Source organism: Oncorhynchus tshawytscha, linkage group LG30 (assembly GCF_018296145.1).
Source record: "Oncorhynchus tshawytscha isolate Ot180627B linkage group LG30, Otsh_v2.0, whole genome shotgun sequence".
Classification (NCBI taxonomy): domain Eukaryota; kingdom Metazoa; phylum Chordata; class Actinopteri; order Salmoniformes; family Salmonidae; genus Oncorhynchus; species Oncorhynchus tshawytscha.
This window is the reverse complement of record NC_056458.1, coordinates 11094553-11113127: the sequence shown is the minus strand read 5'-3', so window position 1 is coordinate 11113127 and position 18575 is coordinate 11094553. Positions and strand designations below refer to the sequence as shown.

Below are 18575 nucleotides of genomic sequence, written 5' to 3'. Positions count from 1 at the left end.
TAAGTCGCACTGGTTTAAGAGTGTTTGCTAATGACTAAAATGTAAATTAATGGACCAACTCCGATTAAATTCCTCGGCTGCATCTGTAATGTCGCATCACCTCCACAGTAACATGATGTTAATCCTGTGGTGATGTGGTTAACTATTTTGGGACAGCTTAACCAATATCAAAGTGTGTGTGTGTGTGTGTGTCCTGTTCCTCTCAGACAGGCAGAAACAGCATTATAAACAGTGCTGGGATTATTGGTCCATGTGAAGCTGGAACACTCAGCTTTTTGTGTATTCTTATGTGGGAGTTCAGTTATATTGTCCTTCGATACTCAAAGACAATCTTTAATAGAGTCAATAAAACATTTTGGGAAACTTCAACACATTTTCTATGAAGGTAAGAGTAAATGTTACCCCTATATCTACATCTAACCGATAGATGATACATGTGTATTATGCAGTTTACGTCATTTGAACTATCGGACATTCTGCATCTATCCATGTTTACAGAATGTAGGTCTATACCTCGGGTTGCAAAGCTACCGGTAATGTCACAAAGTTAGCAGAATCTTCTGTAATTTTGGTAATTAACAGTTAATGGCAATCTATGGTAATTTTATATTTGAATCATTTATTTTTAAAAGTATTCATATTTGTTTGTTATCGGTGTACATTTTGTCCATGTGTTTCTAGTGGTAGATCATATGGTTGAAGAGAACTGCCTAATTAATGAAAACATATTCTAATCAACAATGGCATTGTTTTCAATTAAGTCTGCAACTCTTCCAACTATTTACTTTTTTCATAACCGCCACAGGTTTGGCGCCAAAATACTGAGAACAAAGACATAAAAAAATAATAATAATAACATGGACAGTCAAATAAATAAGTCTATAGAAAATATATAAATTATATTTCATGCTTAAACTCTCATATAAAACACTAATGATATTCACTAAGTTGGTTTATATTTAAGATGTTTTACAGCTTCGTCATTCTATTTTATATTTTAAAATCATCTTATTTAATTTATTTTATACATTTGACAAGGCCACACAAAGGACTAGAGATAATTACAGATACCTGTGATAATCTGAAGTACCCGAAAGAGCCACCCTACCTACATGTACAAAATAACTTGACTAACCTGTACCACCGCACATTGACTCGGTGCCGGTACCCCCTCATTGTTGTTTTTATTTTACTGTATTTACTTTAGTTTATTTAGTAAATATTTTCTTAACTCTCATGAACTGCATTGTCGTTAAGAGCTGGTAAGTAAGCATTTCACTGTAAGGTCTACACCTGTTGTATGTGGAGCATGTGACTAATACAATTTGATTTGATGTCTTGTGATAAATTACATAAAATCCTTGAAAGTTACCAAAATTCTGGCAGTTTATGGGTTCCCTTTACAACCCTACCTATACCACCACTACACATTATACATTTTCATATGGCCCAGAGATCTAATATTCAGTATGTTAAGTAGCCTTCATTTATGTAATGATACTCTGTCTTGTTAAAACATATAATTTTCACTCTAATTTTGTGGAAATTGATTTCCTGGAGCAGCACTGTCTGTGACAGAGGTGTTCCTCCAGTAATCGAAGCCATTAATCCTGACATCTAATTGGTCATGCAAGGCCATTGATTAGGCTAAACCAGAGGGTCCCATAATAACCTGGACTCTGCTGTTGATCAGTTTTTTCCCAGCACATTCTGTACTTTTATCTTTTCTTTGACATCTTAAATGCTTTTTATTCATTACAGCTGCATATGCAACCCATATAGGCACATCTTTTGTATTCTAATCTAATCCACTGAAAATAATTAGATGAATGGGTGCGAGCAAGATTGCATACACATTATGATTTGTTATGAATTCTCACAAAATCAGGGCCCAACCACACATCATTCAAGTTAAAAAATCCTTAAAATAAAACCTTCAGCCACAAAATATCTTTCAATCCTCAATGCAGATAGGAGGAAGCTGAGGGCCAAATTAGTTATGTTTTCTGGCAAAGACAAAATTGTTTTAGCTTGGATGGTGTGCAGTCACATTAGATTAGCATAATGTGCAACCTGCTGCACAACAGAACAGCCCTGTTTGCGCCTTTGAAGTGGATCAAAGCCCCACAACAGGATGTTGGGATTTAATAGACAGCCCCCAATTCATCAGAGAAGATTTGGCAGTTCACAGGCGGCAATTAGTGCACCTGACATGTTATATATGGGTACCTACTCCACTACAGATCACACAGGAGTTGAGTTCATGTCAAGCCTTTCAGAGAAGAGTTGAAAACTGAAAACCCGTTTTGATTAGGCTACCACTGGCTGACAGACAAAAAGGTCCCAATTGAATTGGATTACAGCCTACTCCATATTTAGGCGTATATCAGTTGCAGAGAGAGAACGAGAGAGAGAGATTTTCTCTGTCAATTTATTGCGACTGCTCAAGAGTGTTTTATGGGTAACTATTTGGTCAATCTTTCTATTCAGAACCACTAGAAGACTGTTGGAACTGGACGAGAGGTAAAGACACCTGGAGCCATACACTCGTGATGAGGGCAGCAGCGCTTTCCTCCCCACCTAATAGAGACTGTCATGAGAGCGCATCTGAGCAGTGGGAGGTTGATCCTCAACCCTTACCATCCACTGTCGTCGATGACACCCAGTTTTTTAATCCCCCAATTTTAACCCGATGTATGACTCTGCCAGATGCTTTGTACAGACGACGACAGAATCCGAGAGGAGAGTGGTATGATAACACGGTGTACAGTGACGCCAACCATCACGACCAACAAATCGTCTCGATGAATACATATGAGGACCACAACGGTGCATATCAGTCTCAAGTAAAAGAAATCCCTTGGAATTCAGATGTCGGGCTGCACGATTTCAACAGCCAGTGGGATCATTCTGAGTACGATCACAGCAACTCACCTCAGAAAACGTAAGTGCGACACTTGTTGGGCGATACCGTAAATAACCACCATAATAATATCAGGACATGTTATCATATTACCGAGAGTGGGGTATGTTGAGCCAGTTTTTACATTCAACATCACTACATCAAGGCAGTGGTGCATTGGTGCCTGGTGAAGTGGGTATACTCTAATTTAGCCGAAAATGTCCCAAACGGTCCGCTCAGCGAGGGAAATACGCCCTGTGTGAAAAATGATATGACAAACAGTGACATACACTCTGAATTACCTAAAATTATAATTCCCATATTTGTCGTTCATAGTCAGGCCAACCCAAGCTGTACTGTGCAAGTAGGCTAATAGTAGGTCTACTACTGAATGATAAATAAGTCTGTCACCTGAGTCAGAAATTCAAAGGTTTCTGATTTTTCTTTATTATTCAGGTTTTTGCTCAAACCTCTTAAGGATCCGCCCCGTTTTCTTTCAATTTTCGCCTAAAATGACATACCCAAATCTAACTAGCTGTAGCTCAGGCCCTGAAGCAAGGATGTTCATTTTCTTGATACCATTTGAAAGGAAACAGTTTGTGGAAATGTGAAAAGAATGTAGGAGAATATAACACACTAGATCTGGTAAAAGATAATACAAAGAAAAAAACAACCATTCGTTTTGTTTTTGTTTTTAACCATCATCTTTGAAATGTAAGAGAAAGGCCATAATGTATTATTCAAGCCCAGGTGGAATTTAGACTTTGGCCACGAGATTGCAGCAATTTGTGCAAAGTTTTAGACTGATGCAATGAACCATTGCATTTCTGTTCAAAATTGTGTATAAATACTGCCCAAATGTGCCTAATTTGTTTATTAATAGCTTTATGTTCAAAATTGTGCACTATCCTCAAACAATAGCATGGTATTATTTCACTGTAATAGCTACTGTAAATTGTACAGTTCAGTTAGATTAACAAGAATTTAAACTTTCTGACTATCAGATATGTCTATGTCCTGGGAAATTCTCTTGTTACTTACAACCTCATGCTAATCGCATTAGCATACGTTAGCTCAACTGTCCCGTGGATGGTACAACGATCCCAATTATTTTAATGTCACACTTTTTTTTAATGCATTTTTCCAAAACAATACTTAAACCACAATGCTTACTCAGTGCACAATGCTTCCTCAGAAGATCACTCTTGATGTCTGGAAAAAAAATCTAAGACATTTTGATTTTTCAGTGTAGTTAACCTTCAATTCAAGTGCACAGGCACCTAGCACTGTTGTCAGTTAGCAGTGTTTCTGTAGTACAGGAGATGGAGTTTGCAAAGCAGATGGCCAATGGATTAACACAAATAATCATATCATTCTGCCTGGTAGGCATAGAGTATCATTAGTATGGCTATATTTTTCCTGTCCGTTAATTGTTTGAAACCTGGACATTTTACTTCATATTATGAGGCATGTCTTATCTTGCTTCAAAGTTACCTATAGCCAAAATCCCACCATAGAAACGTTTCGGCAATTATTTTTATAAAGACTTCCTCATACGTTCACATAGACTTCTTATACATTCTCCTGTTCTGTTGGTTTTCTTGCAACTTTCTTTCATTGTCATTTCATAGTCATATTAGCAACTCATGATAATGGTTGCATCTTTAGATCTTCCCTCTTTCAAAATGTCTAACTGATATTTCAATCTCTGTCCTTGAAACCGCTTTGCGCAGTGCTCATTTTAGAACTGTTTTTCCCGCAAATTGCATTTTGGAACAATCGTACATAAGGCCTACCTCCATTGCTGCGCCTACAATGTGATGTAATAGTTCAACATTTTAAGCTAAATATTCTGATCTGTTCCATCAGCCTTATTAATTGATTTGGCGTATACCTCCACTACACTACTTTGATATGCATCCGTGGGGATTATTAAGAAACGAGTATGCCCACATACAATAAGTGGGTATACCTGCGTATACCCTCCACTACACTACACCACAGCATCAAGGGAAGTATAGTATCATATCTAACAAACATATCTACATATATTTCAGGATGTTGTGTATCCCTGGAAATAATCAGAATTAATGGAAACAGAACATTATTGAAAACATAGCTTGTCCAAAAAAAGTAGTGAACTTACCCAGTGTCAGGGATTCTTGAAAGATGGGGAAAATCTCAACTCTTTTTAGTACACATTTTCTTATTATTGACAACAATTTAAAAGATATATTTTCAAAGACCAAAGTATCAGCTATCAGATCATCTAAAGGAACAACTTAATTATTTCAAGTTTATCTTGAAATGTAACTTAACTGGATTTATGTAAACTCCGTAAGACACCTTAAATGGTGTATTGAAAAATATTTTAAGTCAGACAGGGCTATTCCAAGAAACTACATTTATTCATTGTTGCTCGTTTTTGGAATTTTAAACACTTGAGAGTTTGAAATAGACAAGCATTGACAGGCATAGAGCCGCCATCTTGTCTATTTCAAATCTTCTCATTGATTGAGAAAGGTGGGTGTCCACCGCAAAGTGCCGAATTACATGGTGACACTCGTCTCGATCAATGAGAAGATTTGTACCCGTTGTATTACTTCATGGAGCAAAACATTTATTTAATAACAAAGCATTTTCTAAATTCAAATTAAACCCTTGGAACTAGACATTGAAGTTTAGAAAATGGTTGTCTTCCAAGTCGGAATTGAAGAAGTATGACCAAGTAAAGGTTGGTCAAATTCTGTGCTCTGCTTTACACTACCTACTGTGTAACTATCAGAACTCAGGATAAGACCCAGATGCAGATCATTTGAATCATAGAAGTTTATTTACAATGCAGGGGGCAGACAAACAGGTCAAGGGCAGGCAGAGGTCGGTAATCCAGGGCAGAGTCTGTAAGGTGCAGAACGGCAGGCAGACTCAGAGCAGGCAGAATGGTCAAAACCGGAAGAACTAGAAAACAGGGACTAAAGTGAAAAGGAATATAGAAAAACATGCTGGTAGGCTTGACAAGACAAACAGAGAACACAGGTATAAATGCACAGGGGATAATGGTAAAAATGGTGTAGCCACCCCTGTACTCCAGGTTGGCTCAGTGGAGAAGTCACGTAGATTTTTGCTATAGGTCAAATCAAAGGAACAAGCTTGCCTTTTATAATGTGCAAAATGTACATGTACACAACAATACACACCATCTCAAAGGTAAAATAATGGAATTAAGAAATATTAGGATGAGCAATGTCAGAGTCAGGAGTGTGTGTGTGTGATGGGATGTATAGACTATGGACAGTATATGGATAGAATGTGCAGTATATCTGAAGAATAGTATATGTACAGCAATAGTTAAATCGGATAGACCTTGACGAATACAGAATATACATTTGAAGTGGGTAAAACAATATGTAAACATCATTATAGTGACCGGTGTTCCATCACTATGCACTGTACATAGGACTGCAGCCTCTGAGGTGCATGGTAGAGTAACTGGGTGGTAGCCGGCTAATGACAGTGACTAAATTTCAGGGCAGGGTACTGGGCGGAGGCTGGCTGGCTGGGCGGAGGCTGGTGACTATTTAACAGTCTGATGGCCTAGATAGAAGTTGTTTTTCAGTCTCTCAGTCCCAGCTTTGATTCACCTGTACTGACCTCATCTTCTGGATGGTAGCGGGGTGAACCGGCCTGGCTCGGGTGTGTCACGTTCGTCATAACGATGAGACCAAGGCGCAGCGTGAGATGAATACATTCTTCTTTTATTAAAACGAAGCACACTTAAACAAAACGAACGTGATGCTATAAACACGAGTGCTGGCATGCAACTACACACAGACAATAACCCACAAAACCAAAATGGAAAATGGCAACCTAAATAGGATCCCCAATCAGAGACAATGATAAACAGCTGCCTCTGATGGGGAACCAATTCAGGCCACCATAGACCTACATATACCTAGACAAACAAAAAACCCATATATGTACAAAAAACCCTAGAAAAGACCAAAACACACATACCACCCTCGTCACACCCTGACCTAACCAAAATAATAAAGAAAACAAAGATTCCCCCCCCCCAAAAAAGGTGTGGACTCCCGGCCGCAAACCTAAACCTATATGGGAGGGTCTGTGTGGGCATCTAACCTCTGTGGCGGCTCTGGTTCTGGACGCCGCCCCCTTCTTTACACTGAGTCCGCTCTTTTAGCACTGACCCGTGGATCATCGTCGGAGGCTCTAGACTGCGGATCCTCGCCGTAGGCCCCGGGCTGGGGTCCCTCAATGCGTGGATCATCGCCGGATGTTGTGGACTGTGGCCCGTCGCCTGGAGGCCTGTCGTTTCGTTGGAGACCCCGGGCTGTGGCCCGTCGTTTGCGGTTCCGGACTGTGGCCCGTCGTTTGCGGTTCCCGACTAGGCACTGCTTCCGGATCCTCTGGACTGGGTACTGTCGCCGGATGCTCTGGACTGGGTACTGTCGCCGGACGATCTGGACTGCCGAGGCGCACTGTAGGCCTGGTGCGTGGTGCCGGCACTGGTGGTACCGGGCTGGGGACACGCACCTCAGGGCGAGTGCGAGGAGCAGGAACAGGGCGTACTGGACGCTGGAGGCGCACTGGAGGCCTGGTGCCGGCACTGGTGGTACCGGGCTCGGGACACGCACCTCAGGGCGAGTGCGGGGAGGAAGCACAGGATACCCTGGAGTGTGGAGACGCATTGGAGATCCAGAACATAGAGCTGGCTCAATACGTCCTGGCTGGATGCTCATTAGAATAGAGCACTGGAGACAAATCAAATCAAATTTTATTTGTCACATACACATGGTTAGCAGATGTTAATGCGAGTGTTGCGAAATGCTTGTGCTTCTAGTTCCGACAATGCAGTAATAACCAACAAGTAATCTAGCTAACAATTCCAAAACTACTACCTTATAGACACAAGTGTAAGGGGATAAAGAATATGTACATAAAGATATGAGTGAGTGATGGTACAGAGCGGCATAGGCAAGATACAGTAGATGGTATTGAGTGCAGTATATACATATGAGATGAGTATGTAAACAAAGTGGCATAGTTAAAGTGGCTAGTGATACATGTATTACATAAAGATGCAGTAGATGATAGAGTACAGTATATACATATACATACAAGATGAATAATGTAGGGTATGTAAACATTATATTAGGTAGCATTGTTTGAAGTGGCTAGTGATATATTTTACATCATTTCCCATCCATTCCCATTATTAAAGTGGCTGGAGTTGAGTCAGTGTGTTGGCAGCAGCCACTCAATGTTAGTGGTGGCTGTTTAACAGTCTGATGGCCTTGAGATAGAAGCTGTTTTTCAGTCTCTCGGTCCCAGCTTTGATGCACCTGTACTGACCTCGCCTTCTGGATGATAGTGGGGTGAACAGGCAGTGGCTCGGGTGGTTGTTGTCCTTGATTATCTTTATGGCCTTCCTGTGACATCGGGTGGTGTAGGTGTCCTGGAGGGCAGGTAGTTTGCCCCCGGTGATGCGTTGTGCAGACCTCACTACCCTCTGGAGAGCCTTACGGTTGTGGGCGGAGCAGTTGCCATACCAGGCGGTGATACAGCCCGACAGGATGCTCTCGATTGTGCATCTGTAGAAGTTTGTGAGTGCTTTTGGTGACAAGCCAAATTTCTTCAGCCTCCTGAGGTTGAAGAGGCGCTGCTGCGCCTTCTTCACGATGCTGTCTGTGTGGGTGGACCAATTCAGTTTGTCTGTGATGTGTACGCAGAGGAACTTAAAACTTACTACCCTCTCCACTACTGTTCCATCAATGTGGATAAGGGGGTGTTCCCTCTGCTGTTTCCTGAAGTCCACAATCATCTCCTTAGTTTTGTTGACGTTGAGTGTGAGGTTATTTTCCTGACACCACACTCCGAGGGCCCTCACCTCCTCCCTGTAGGCCGTCTCGTCGTTGTTGGTAATCAAGCCTACCACTGTTGTGTCGTCCGCAAACTTGATGATTGAGTTGGAGGCGTGCGTGGCCACGCAGTCGTGGGTGAACAGGGAGTACAGGAGAGGGCTCAGAACGCACCCTTGTGGGGCCCCAGTGTTGAGGATCAGCAGGGTGGAGATGTTGTTGCCTACCCTCACCACCTGGGGGCGGCCCGTCAGGAAGTCCAGTACCCAGTTGCACAGGGCGGGGTCGAGACCCAGGGTCTCGAGCTTGATGACGAGCTTGGAGGGCACTATGGTGTTAAATGCCGAGCTGTAGTCGATGAACAGCCTTCTCACATCGGTATTCCTCTTGTCCAGATGGGTTAGGGCAGTGTGCAGTGTGGTTGAGATTGCATCGTCTGTGGACCTATTTGGGCGGTAAGCAAATTGGAGTGGGTCTAGGGTGTCAGGTAGGGTGGAGGTGATATGGTCCTTGACTAGTCTCTCAAAGCACTTCATGATGACGGAAGTGAGTGCTATGGGGTGGTAGTCGTTTAGCTCAGTTACCTTAGCTTTCTTGGGAACAGGAACAATGGTGGCCCTCTTGAATCTTGAAGCATGTGGGAACAACAGACTGGGATAGGGATTGATTGAATATGTCCGTAAACACACCAGCCAGCTGGTCTGCGCATGCTCTGAGGGCGCGGCTGGGGATGCCGTCTGGGCCTGCAGCCTTGCGAGGGTTGACACGTTTAAATGTTTTCCTCACGTCGGCTGCAGTGAAGGAGAGTCTGCATGTTTTAGTTGCTGGCCGTGTCAGTGGCACTGTATTGTCCTCAAAGCGGGCAAAAAAGTTATTTAGTCTGCCTGGGAGCAAGACATCCTGATCCGTGACTGGGCTGGTTTTCTTTTTGTAATCCGTGATTGACTGTAGACCCTGCCACATACCTCTTGTGTCTGAGCCGTTGAATTGAGATTCTACTTTGTCTCTATACTGACACTTAGCTTGTTTGATTGCCTTGCGGAGGGAATAGTTACACTGTTTGTATTCGGTCATGTTTCCGGTCACCTTGCCCTGATTAAAAGCAGTGGTTCGGGCTTTCAGTTTCACGCGAATGCTGCCATCAATCCACGGTTTCTGGTTTGGGAATGTTTTAATCGTTGCTAAGGGAACGACATCTTCAACGCACGTTCTAATGAACTCACTCACCGAATCAGCGTATTCGTCAATGTTGTTGTCTGACGCAATACGAAACATATCCCAGTCCACGTGATGGAAGCAGTCTTGGAGTGTGGAATCAGATTGGTCGGACCAGCGTTGAACAGACCTCAGCGCGGGAGCTTCTTGTTTTAGTTATATGCTGATAAAATTTAGGGAGTCTTGTTTTCAGATTAGCCTTGTTAAAATCCCCAGCCACAATGAATGCAGCCTCCGGATAAATGGATTCCAGTTTGCAAAGAGTCAAATAAAGTTTGTTCAGAGCCATAGATGTGTCTGCTTGGGGGGGGGAATATATACGGCTGTGATTATAATCGAAGAGAATTCCCTTGGTAGATAATGCGGTCGACATTTGATTGTGAGGAATTCTAAATCAGGTGAACAGAAGGACTTGAGTACCTGTATGTTGTTATGATCGCACCACGTCACGTTAACCATGAAGCATACGCCCCCGAGGGGCAGCCGAGAGGCGGGATGTCCCTCTGGAATGCTACCCTTGCTCGGATTTCATCAACCTTGTTGTCAAGAGACTGTACATTGGCGAGAAGAATGCTAGGGAGTGGTGCACGATGTGCCCGTCTCCGGAGTCTGACCAGAAGGCCGCTCCGTTTCCCCCTTTTACGAAGTCGTTTTTTTGGGTCGTCGGCTGGGATCCATTCCGTTGTCCTGGGTGAAAGGCAGAACGCAGGATCCGCTTCGCGAAAGTCATATTCTTGGTCGTACTGATGGTGAGTTGACGCTGCTCTTATGTTCAGTAGTTCTTCTCGACTGTATGTAATGAAACCTAAGATGACCTGGGGTACTATTGTAAGAAATAACACGTAAAAAAAACAAAAAACTGCATAGTTTCCTAGGAACGCGAAGCGAGGCGGCCATCTCTGTCGGCGCCGGAAGTCACATGCGTATCTCTGCATAACACAGTGCCTGACCAGTTACATGCTCCCCGCGGTAAGCACAAGGAGTTGGCTCAGGTCTCCCACCTGACTCAGCCAATCTCCCTTGCGTCCCCCCCCCCCAAAAAAAAATAATAATATTGGGGCTGCCTCTCGGGCTTCCGTGCTAGCCGTGTACCTTCATTTCTTCACTGTTCCTGTATTTCTCCTCATAGTATCGCCATTCCCCTTTCGCTGTCTCTAACTCCTCCTTAGGACGGCAATACTCCCCCGGCTGTGTCCAGGGTCCTGCTCCATCTAATATCTCCTCCCAGGTCCATCTCCCCATTAAGCGCTGTTCCTCCTTTTCATGCTGCTTGGTCCTTGTTTGGTGGGTTATTCTCTCACGTTCGTCATAACGATGAAACCAAAGTGCAGCGTGAGATGAATACATTCTTCTTTTATTAAAACAAAGAACACTTAAACAAAATAACAAAACGAACGTGACGCTATAAACACGAGTGCTGACACGCAACTGCACATAGACAATAACCCACAAAACCAAAATGGAAAAATGGCAACCTAAATAGGATCCCCAATCAGAGACAACGACAAACAGCTGCCTCTGATTGGGAACCAATTTAGGCCACCATAGACCTACATTTACCTAGACAAACCAAAACCCCGTAGATGTACAAAAAACCCTAGACAAGACCAAAACACACATACCACCCTCGTCACACCCTGACCTATAAAAAAATAAATCTAAGATAACTAAGGTCAGGGCATGACAGGGTGGCTGAGGTCCTAGATGATATTCTTGGCCTTCCTGTAACACCGGGTGCTGTAGATGTCCTGCAGGGTAGGCAGTATGCCCCGGTGATGCATTGGGCAGACCTCACCACACTCTGGATAGCCCTGCGGTTGCGGTCGGTGCAGTTGCCGTACCAGCCCGACAGGATGCTCTCATTGGTGCATCTGTAAACGTTTGTCAGGGTCTTAGGGGCTAAATCTAATTTCTTCAGCCTCCTGAGGTTGAAGAGGTGCTGTTATACCTTCTTCACCACACTGTCTGTGTGGGTTGACCATGGTATAGCCATAGATTCCTGAAAAATAATTTATAAATCCGTCTTAAGTTTAGTACAACTGTCTTCCTACACCTGTCTTACTACATTATTTATGAGATACTACATTATTTATGGGTAGGCCTGCTATGATATGACATTCCTATTATGTCTAACACTCCCATTTTGAGTATTTGTAAACAAACATAATATAACCAAATATGTAAAACTACTGTATCCTGTTGAGCTCATGGACCTTGCATCACCATCAGTAACATAAGTATATGTCTTGCTTAGCTAGTACTGTAGGCCCACACACAGCAAACCTCTGGCTGTCAAATAAAGCCATCATTCAACAGATGCAGATCACACCTATCTCCATAGAGACACACTTGTCATCCAATGGCTTAGTAAAAAAATCTGTGGAGACTAAGAATGTTGTGTATTATACATGCTGAAATTACATACTCATGCCATTGTAGCTAACAAAAAACTATTAAAGCACTCCCGACTCTATCATTTGGAAAAGGGTAAATAAACATCTGCACTGAATGTTGTTTTCTTCAGCTTACTCTTCTCTTCAGTTCCTGTCAACTTCCTTGTAGTCTGAATAGTGTTTTTTTGTCACCGCCTTTCTCCATCCAGAGTTGAGAACATGCACCGTAGAAAAACGACTGTGCGAGAGAAGGGCCGTCGGCAGGCTATCCGTGGGCCTGCTTACATGTTCAGTGAGCGGGGCACCAGTCTCACTTCAGAGGAGGAGCGCTTCCTAGATGCTGCTGAGTACGGGAACATCCCAGTGGTGCGTAAGATGCTGGAGGAGTCCAAGACCCTCAATGTCAACTGTGTGGACTACATGGGCCAGAATGCACTGCAGTTGGCTGTGGGTAATGAGCACTTGGAGGTGACAGAGCTGCTGCTGAAGAAGGAGGGGCTGGCGCGTGTGGGGGATGGTCTACTCTTTGCCATCAGTAAGGGCTATGTGCGCATCGTAGAGGCTATCCTGGCCCACCCTGCATTCGGAGGTGGGCTGCGCCTAACCCTAAGCCCCCTGGAGCAGGAGCTAAGAGATGATGACTTTTATGCTTACGATGAAGACGGTACACGTTTTTCCCATGACGTGACCCCGGTCATCTTGGCTGCACACTGCCAGGAGTATGAGATCGTGCACACGCTGTTGATGAAGGGAGCCCGCATCGAGAAACCCCATGATTACTTTTGTAAATGTAATGAGTGTCATGACAAGCAATGCCGTGACTCGTTCAGCCACTCCCGCTCCAGGATGAATGCCTATAAAGGGTTAGCCAGTGCTGCTTACCTCTCCCTGTCTAGTGAGGACCCTGTATTCACAGCTCTGGAGCTCAGCAACGAGCTGGCTCGCCTCGCCAACATCGAGACTGAGTTCAAGGTGAGAAAAACACAAAGACCAAGCTTGAGGGTGAAGGAAAGGGTTTACTTTTCACCTATGTAATGTATTGGCTTGCTTTCTCTCACACATGCTCTCCCCCCTCTTACTCATTTTGCAATATTTAAAAGCTTTGTGCAGATATTTTTGTGAAAGCCCTAGAGCTGACTTTTGTCTTTTGATTACTCACAGAAATGATTAATTGGGAAGAGATCAAATCAGTTAGTCCATGTACAGCATACTTCACCAAATGACACACTCTAATATTATTGGAACCCGCTGTGAGAAAATTAAGATTGGTCCCAATCTCAAATCGGTCATTGACCGGTTAGAAATTATCGCAACGTTAATTTATACTGATTACAGACCTCTCCAAAGAGTTTGGGTGGAGGTTTTAACATAGATGGGTATAAACACAGACACACACACAAGGACACACACTGTATCTCCTCTGTCTGAGGAACACCCACCGAAAGACGTACAAATGCATGCATACACAGTTTATGCACATTATAAAGAACCATGTGTGACCAACACAAACAGTGGCATGCAAACTCACACCCACACACCCTGCCTGAATGAGATAAGAAAATATACACAGCATTTGTCAGTGCAGAAAAGGTCTGTGGTTTTCTATTGGAATATTTGACATGTAGAGCAAAAAGTGAGAGACTGACATTAACAATTCACCAAAAGGTGTGACCCCTGGGGTTTGCCTCATTTTAAATAATTCTCACATCTCTTTTCCTCTCCTTTTCTTTCTCTCCCTATCCTTCTCCCTTTCTCTCTCTCGCTCTCTACTCTCTGTGTAGAATGACTACAGGAAGCTGTCCATGCAGTGTAAAGACTTTGTGGTGGGAGTGCTTGACTTATGCAGAGACACGGAGGAGGTGGAGGCCATTTTGAATGGGGATGTGGACCAAGCTCTGCCCAGTGATCACAGTCGACCCTGCCTCATCCGGGTCAAACTGGCCATTAAGTACGAGGTCAAAAAGGTTAGCTGAACCACTCAACATTAATCTGAAATCAAACATGCTATTTTAAATGTTTCCTAACTCTGGTGTTTGTCTTTGTACATCTCTGTTATTGTGTCTAGCATGATTTCATAGTTTTAAATCTGAATTGCAATCAGTCTCAAGAGCACAATGAGAAAGACACATTTGATTATATTCTCCCAATCTTCACATCCCCTATAAAGGGTTTACAGCTGTGTGTTTTACAGCTGTTTCACATCCAACAATGGATTCTACAACACAATAATATGCAAGGTATGACAAAGCAGTCACCCTTGGCCTATTGTTGTCAATGTTGTAGTATGTCATAGTTATTTTTCATCATGTCTCTGTAGTTTGTGGCCCATCCTAACTGCCAGCAGCAGCTTCTGACCCTGTGGTATGAGAACCTAGCTGGACTTAGGCAGCAGTCTGTTGGGGTCAAATGCTGGACAGTCCTGGGAGTGGCGATCGGCCTTCCTTTCCTCGCCATCGCATACTGGGTCATGCCCTGCAGTAAGGTACACACAATCCCCTTTCTATTGTGTTCTTAGAATCACTCATTAACACGTTTGTGTTATTAAAAATAGTGATGTGTTTATATCATGAGGTTGATGGTTGCCATTTATGCGGTTGATTTCCTCTATCAGTTGGGTCAGATTCTCCGCAGTCCCTTCATGAAGTTTGTGGCCCATGCTGTGTCATTCACGATCTTCCTTGGACTACTGGTAATCAATGCCTCGGACCGCTTCGAAGGGGTCAAGAACCTTCCCAATGAGACAATAACAGACCACCCTCATCAGGTGTTCAGGGTCAAAACCAGTCAGTTCTCCTGGACTGAGATGCTCATCATGAATTGGGTGCTTGGTAATTTATTCTGGTTTTCAAACAGCTGCTTTTGTGGGAGAGACTTTATTATCTAGTCTATTCATGTGTCTTTGTACCTGTCTCTTCACCATGAGTAAAATCTTAAAGTATTCAAATCATACCACTCGTATGCTCAAAACAGAGAGCTTTTGCACGTACTGAAAGCACTCTCTTCATTAGGGATGATCTGGTCGGAGTGTAAGGAGATCTGGGCTGATGGGCCTAGGGAGTACATCATGCACCTGTGGAACGTGCTAGACTTTGGCATGCTGTCCATCTTCGTGGCATCCTTCACAGCTCGGCTCATGGCCTTCCTGAGGGCCTCTGAGGCCCAGCTGTATGTGGACATGTATGTGCCCAACATGCCCAACATAGACCTGAGCAACGCCTCACTGCCACCAAATGTAGCATACTACACCCATGGTCAGTGACACTTAGAGAATGATAATAACAATGCTTAATCTCTGGTCATTCTTTTGAAAAAGCAGTGATTAAAAAAAGTTATGTAAAAAGAGGACTGCAACCTATGATATGAAAATTCAAGGACTTGGTACTATGAGGTTCTATCTGCAAAATATGGAGTTTTGAAATGAGTATTTTTCAAGTCCCAGATCTCAGAACTGTTTTGTGATGTCTTCCTCTTTCATGCCTAAATAAGTATATCACCTTGCACACAATTATTTTTGATTGACATACGCAGTGTTGTGTGATCAGACTGCAGGTAGAACCTTATATAGCGCCAAGATAAAAAGGTGTTTGCACAGATGTTTCTAGAGTCTCCCATGTGAAGTACCACCTAATTGAGCAATTCCATGTGAATAACACATTTTTTATCGAAATGTCATAGAACCTGAGTCAGTCCCCAGGTCACAAAGTGACATTTAACAGCAACCTCTCTCTCTCTCTCTCTCAGCCAGGAACAGGTGGTTACCCTCCGACCCTCAGCTGATCTCCGAGGGTTTGTACTCCATTGCGGTGGTGCTCAGTTTCTCCCGCATTGCCTACATCTTGCCTGCCAATGAGAGCTTCGGCCCACTTCAAATCTCCCTCGGCCGGACGGTCAAGGACATATTCAAGTTCATGGTCATCTTCATAATGGTCTTCCTAGCTTTCATGATTGGCATGTTCAATCTATATTCCTATTACCTTGGTGCCAAGTACAACCCCGCCTTCACCACGTAAGTGCCCTCCTGCCTGTTCCTGTAAATTAAGTGCTTTAAGTAGAGATGTATGTATGTCTATGTATTCATTTGTATATTATTTATTAATGTCCGTGTGTGTGCGTTTGCACGCGTGTGTTTTGTTTGTTTATGTGTGTTCACAGGGTGGAGGAGAGCTTTAAGACTCTATTTTGGTCCATCTTCGGCTTGTCCGAGGTTATCTCTGTGGTCTTGAAGTATGACCATAAGTTCATAGAGAACATTGGTTATGTTCTCTTTGGCGTCTACAATGTAACCATGGTAATCGTACTGCTCAACATGCTGATTGCAATGATCAATCACTCCTATCAAGAGATTGAGGTGAGACTAGGAACCAATAGGCCATAAATACCACTAGGGAATTCACAGGAGACATATTGTCAATAATCAATGATTTGAGGTCAGAGTGGAATTATGTCAATTTACAGTATGGGTGAGTTGTTATACTGTTATGTTCATGTTGTATTCATGTACCATTTTGTGAGTACACTGTTGTGAGCAGTTATGATAAAATAATCAGCCCATATTAGATTATTGGATGATTGTGCTCTAAACTGAGTCATTGCCCCTCACCTATCACTACTCTCCATTTATATCATGGCCTGTCTCAATCTCAACAGGAGGATGCTGATGTGGAGTGGAAGTTTGCCCGTGCCAAACTCTGGCTATCCTACTTTGACGAGGGGCGTACTTTGCCCCCACCATTTAACCTGGTTCCCAGCCCCAAGTCTTTCTACTACCTAGCTCTGCGCACAAGGGCTTGTCTGGTGAGGCTGTGCAAGGCCAAAGCTCGTCACCATGACAACCAGCGTGAGACAGCCATGATCAATTTGCGATTTAAGGTCAGAAGTTGGCTTTTAGGGAGAGGCTGTAGCCAGTTATATATCTTCCTCTTTAATTAATGAAACTTTAATGGGTGTGTGGTTTCTGTTCCATTTCAGCTTAATCAGTACAGACCTCAAACCAGGACACCAGGGCAGGATGACTTCACCATTAGAAAACCCATCAAACATCCTACTCGATACCAGGTACTTCCTTCATACAGGTCAATTTGATTAATTAGCAAAATCAGACGATATTCAGACATGCTACATTCTGAACTGTTGTCTCTAAAGTTCCGATTCTCCCTATTTTCTTGAAAGAAACTGATGAAGAGGCTCATTAAGAGATATGTGCTAAAGGCTCAGGTTGACAGTGAAAATGACGAAATCAACGAAGGTGAGAATGATTCCTATCCATTTATGTAAGATCTCAAAGCTGTTGTGGAATACTCATCATTCTTACAGCTGCAAGGCTGTGACATGGAGTTGTAGTGGATTGAGCGATCAATAACCTGTTGTGCATGCCTTGCAGGTGAGCTGAAGGAGATCAAGCAGGACATCTCCAGCCTGCGATATGAGCTCCTCGAGGAGAAGTCTCAGGCCACAGAAGAGCTAGCTGACTTGATCCAACAGCTTGGTGACAAGCTTAGCAAGAATGCCAAGAAACCCTGATGGGAATTGAGGGGTGTTCTCTGTATAAGAACTTTGTATAAAACCTTCAAACTTAGATCCATAGTGTGTTGTTAAATTCTGGGATTGCACTCCACTTTGAGATGTAGTGTAGGCTCGCTGTAGTTGTGTTCCTCTATATTAAAAAATATATATATATTCACATTAAATCATTCTGCCTGTAAAGTAGTAGGATAACCTTGGCGGAATGCTGATGAATGTGTGTAGACAAGAGTATTTTACATTTGTAAAAAAAAATGTTTGTATTGAAATATTTAGACATTTTTAAATAAAATTATTATTATTATTGAGTAGGCCTGTCTGTATTATTGATGCTATTGCAGCACACTCCTCAGCCTGAAATATCCCCACTTGCACCACCAAATAGCTAGCTTGCTCGTGTGGTGCCAATTGGTAAGGCACTTCAGGAGGGTGGTCATGTGTGCTACCAAGGCAGAGGTCCTGGGTTCAAGCCTCAGTGTGAGCTGAATCAGGTCACTAATCACTAAACAGGCAGTGTTATGTCCTTTACAGTGGTGCCTTGACCCGGATCTATAGTTGCACTCAGCTCAAAGTTGGTAAGTGTGAGGGGTGGGATGTGTGAAATTTACTCCCTAGCTAGCTTTTTCTTTTAGCGCTGACTGGTAAGATCCTTTAGGAGGGCAGCTA

The 18575-nt window shown here is 43.1% G+C and overlaps 1 protein-coding gene across 1 annotated transcript; it reads left to right on the top strand.

Moving 5' to 3' along the window:
• The first annotated feature begins 2241 nt into the window (after positions 1-2241).
• On the top strand, positions 2242-18211 carry LOC112250294 (short transient receptor potential channel 7-like). Its single transcript, XM_024420332.2, has 12 exons — positions 2242-2944; positions 12599-13361; positions 14171-14353; positions 14707-14871; positions 15001-15217; positions 15398-15640; positions 16131-16395; positions 16542-16737; positions 17037-17258; positions 17358-17444; positions 17559-17634; positions 17770-18211. The coding sequence occupies exons 1-12, from the start codon at positions 2553-2555 to the stop codon at positions 17907-17909; spliced, it is 2949 nt and encodes a 982-aa protein (XP_024276100.1). The 5' UTR covers positions 2242-2552; the 3' UTR covers positions 17910-18211.
• The last annotated feature ends 364 nt before the right edge of the window (positions 18212-18575 follow it).

Bases quoted from the DNA above. Each gene is read 5' to 3' on its own strand.
- LOC112250294 (XM_024420332.2), top strand. From the start codon at position 2,553: ATGAGGGCAGCAGCGCTTTCCTCCCCACCTAATAGAGACTGTCATGAG. The intron at 15,641-16,130 runs GTCAGTGACACT...TCTCTCTCTCAG, and splicing joins TGTAGCATACTACACCCATG to CCAGGAACAGGTGGTTACCC. The intron at 16,396-16,541 runs GTAAGTGCCCTC...GTGTGTTCACAG, and splicing joins TACAACCCCGCCTTCACCAC to GGTGGAGGAGAGCTTTAAGA.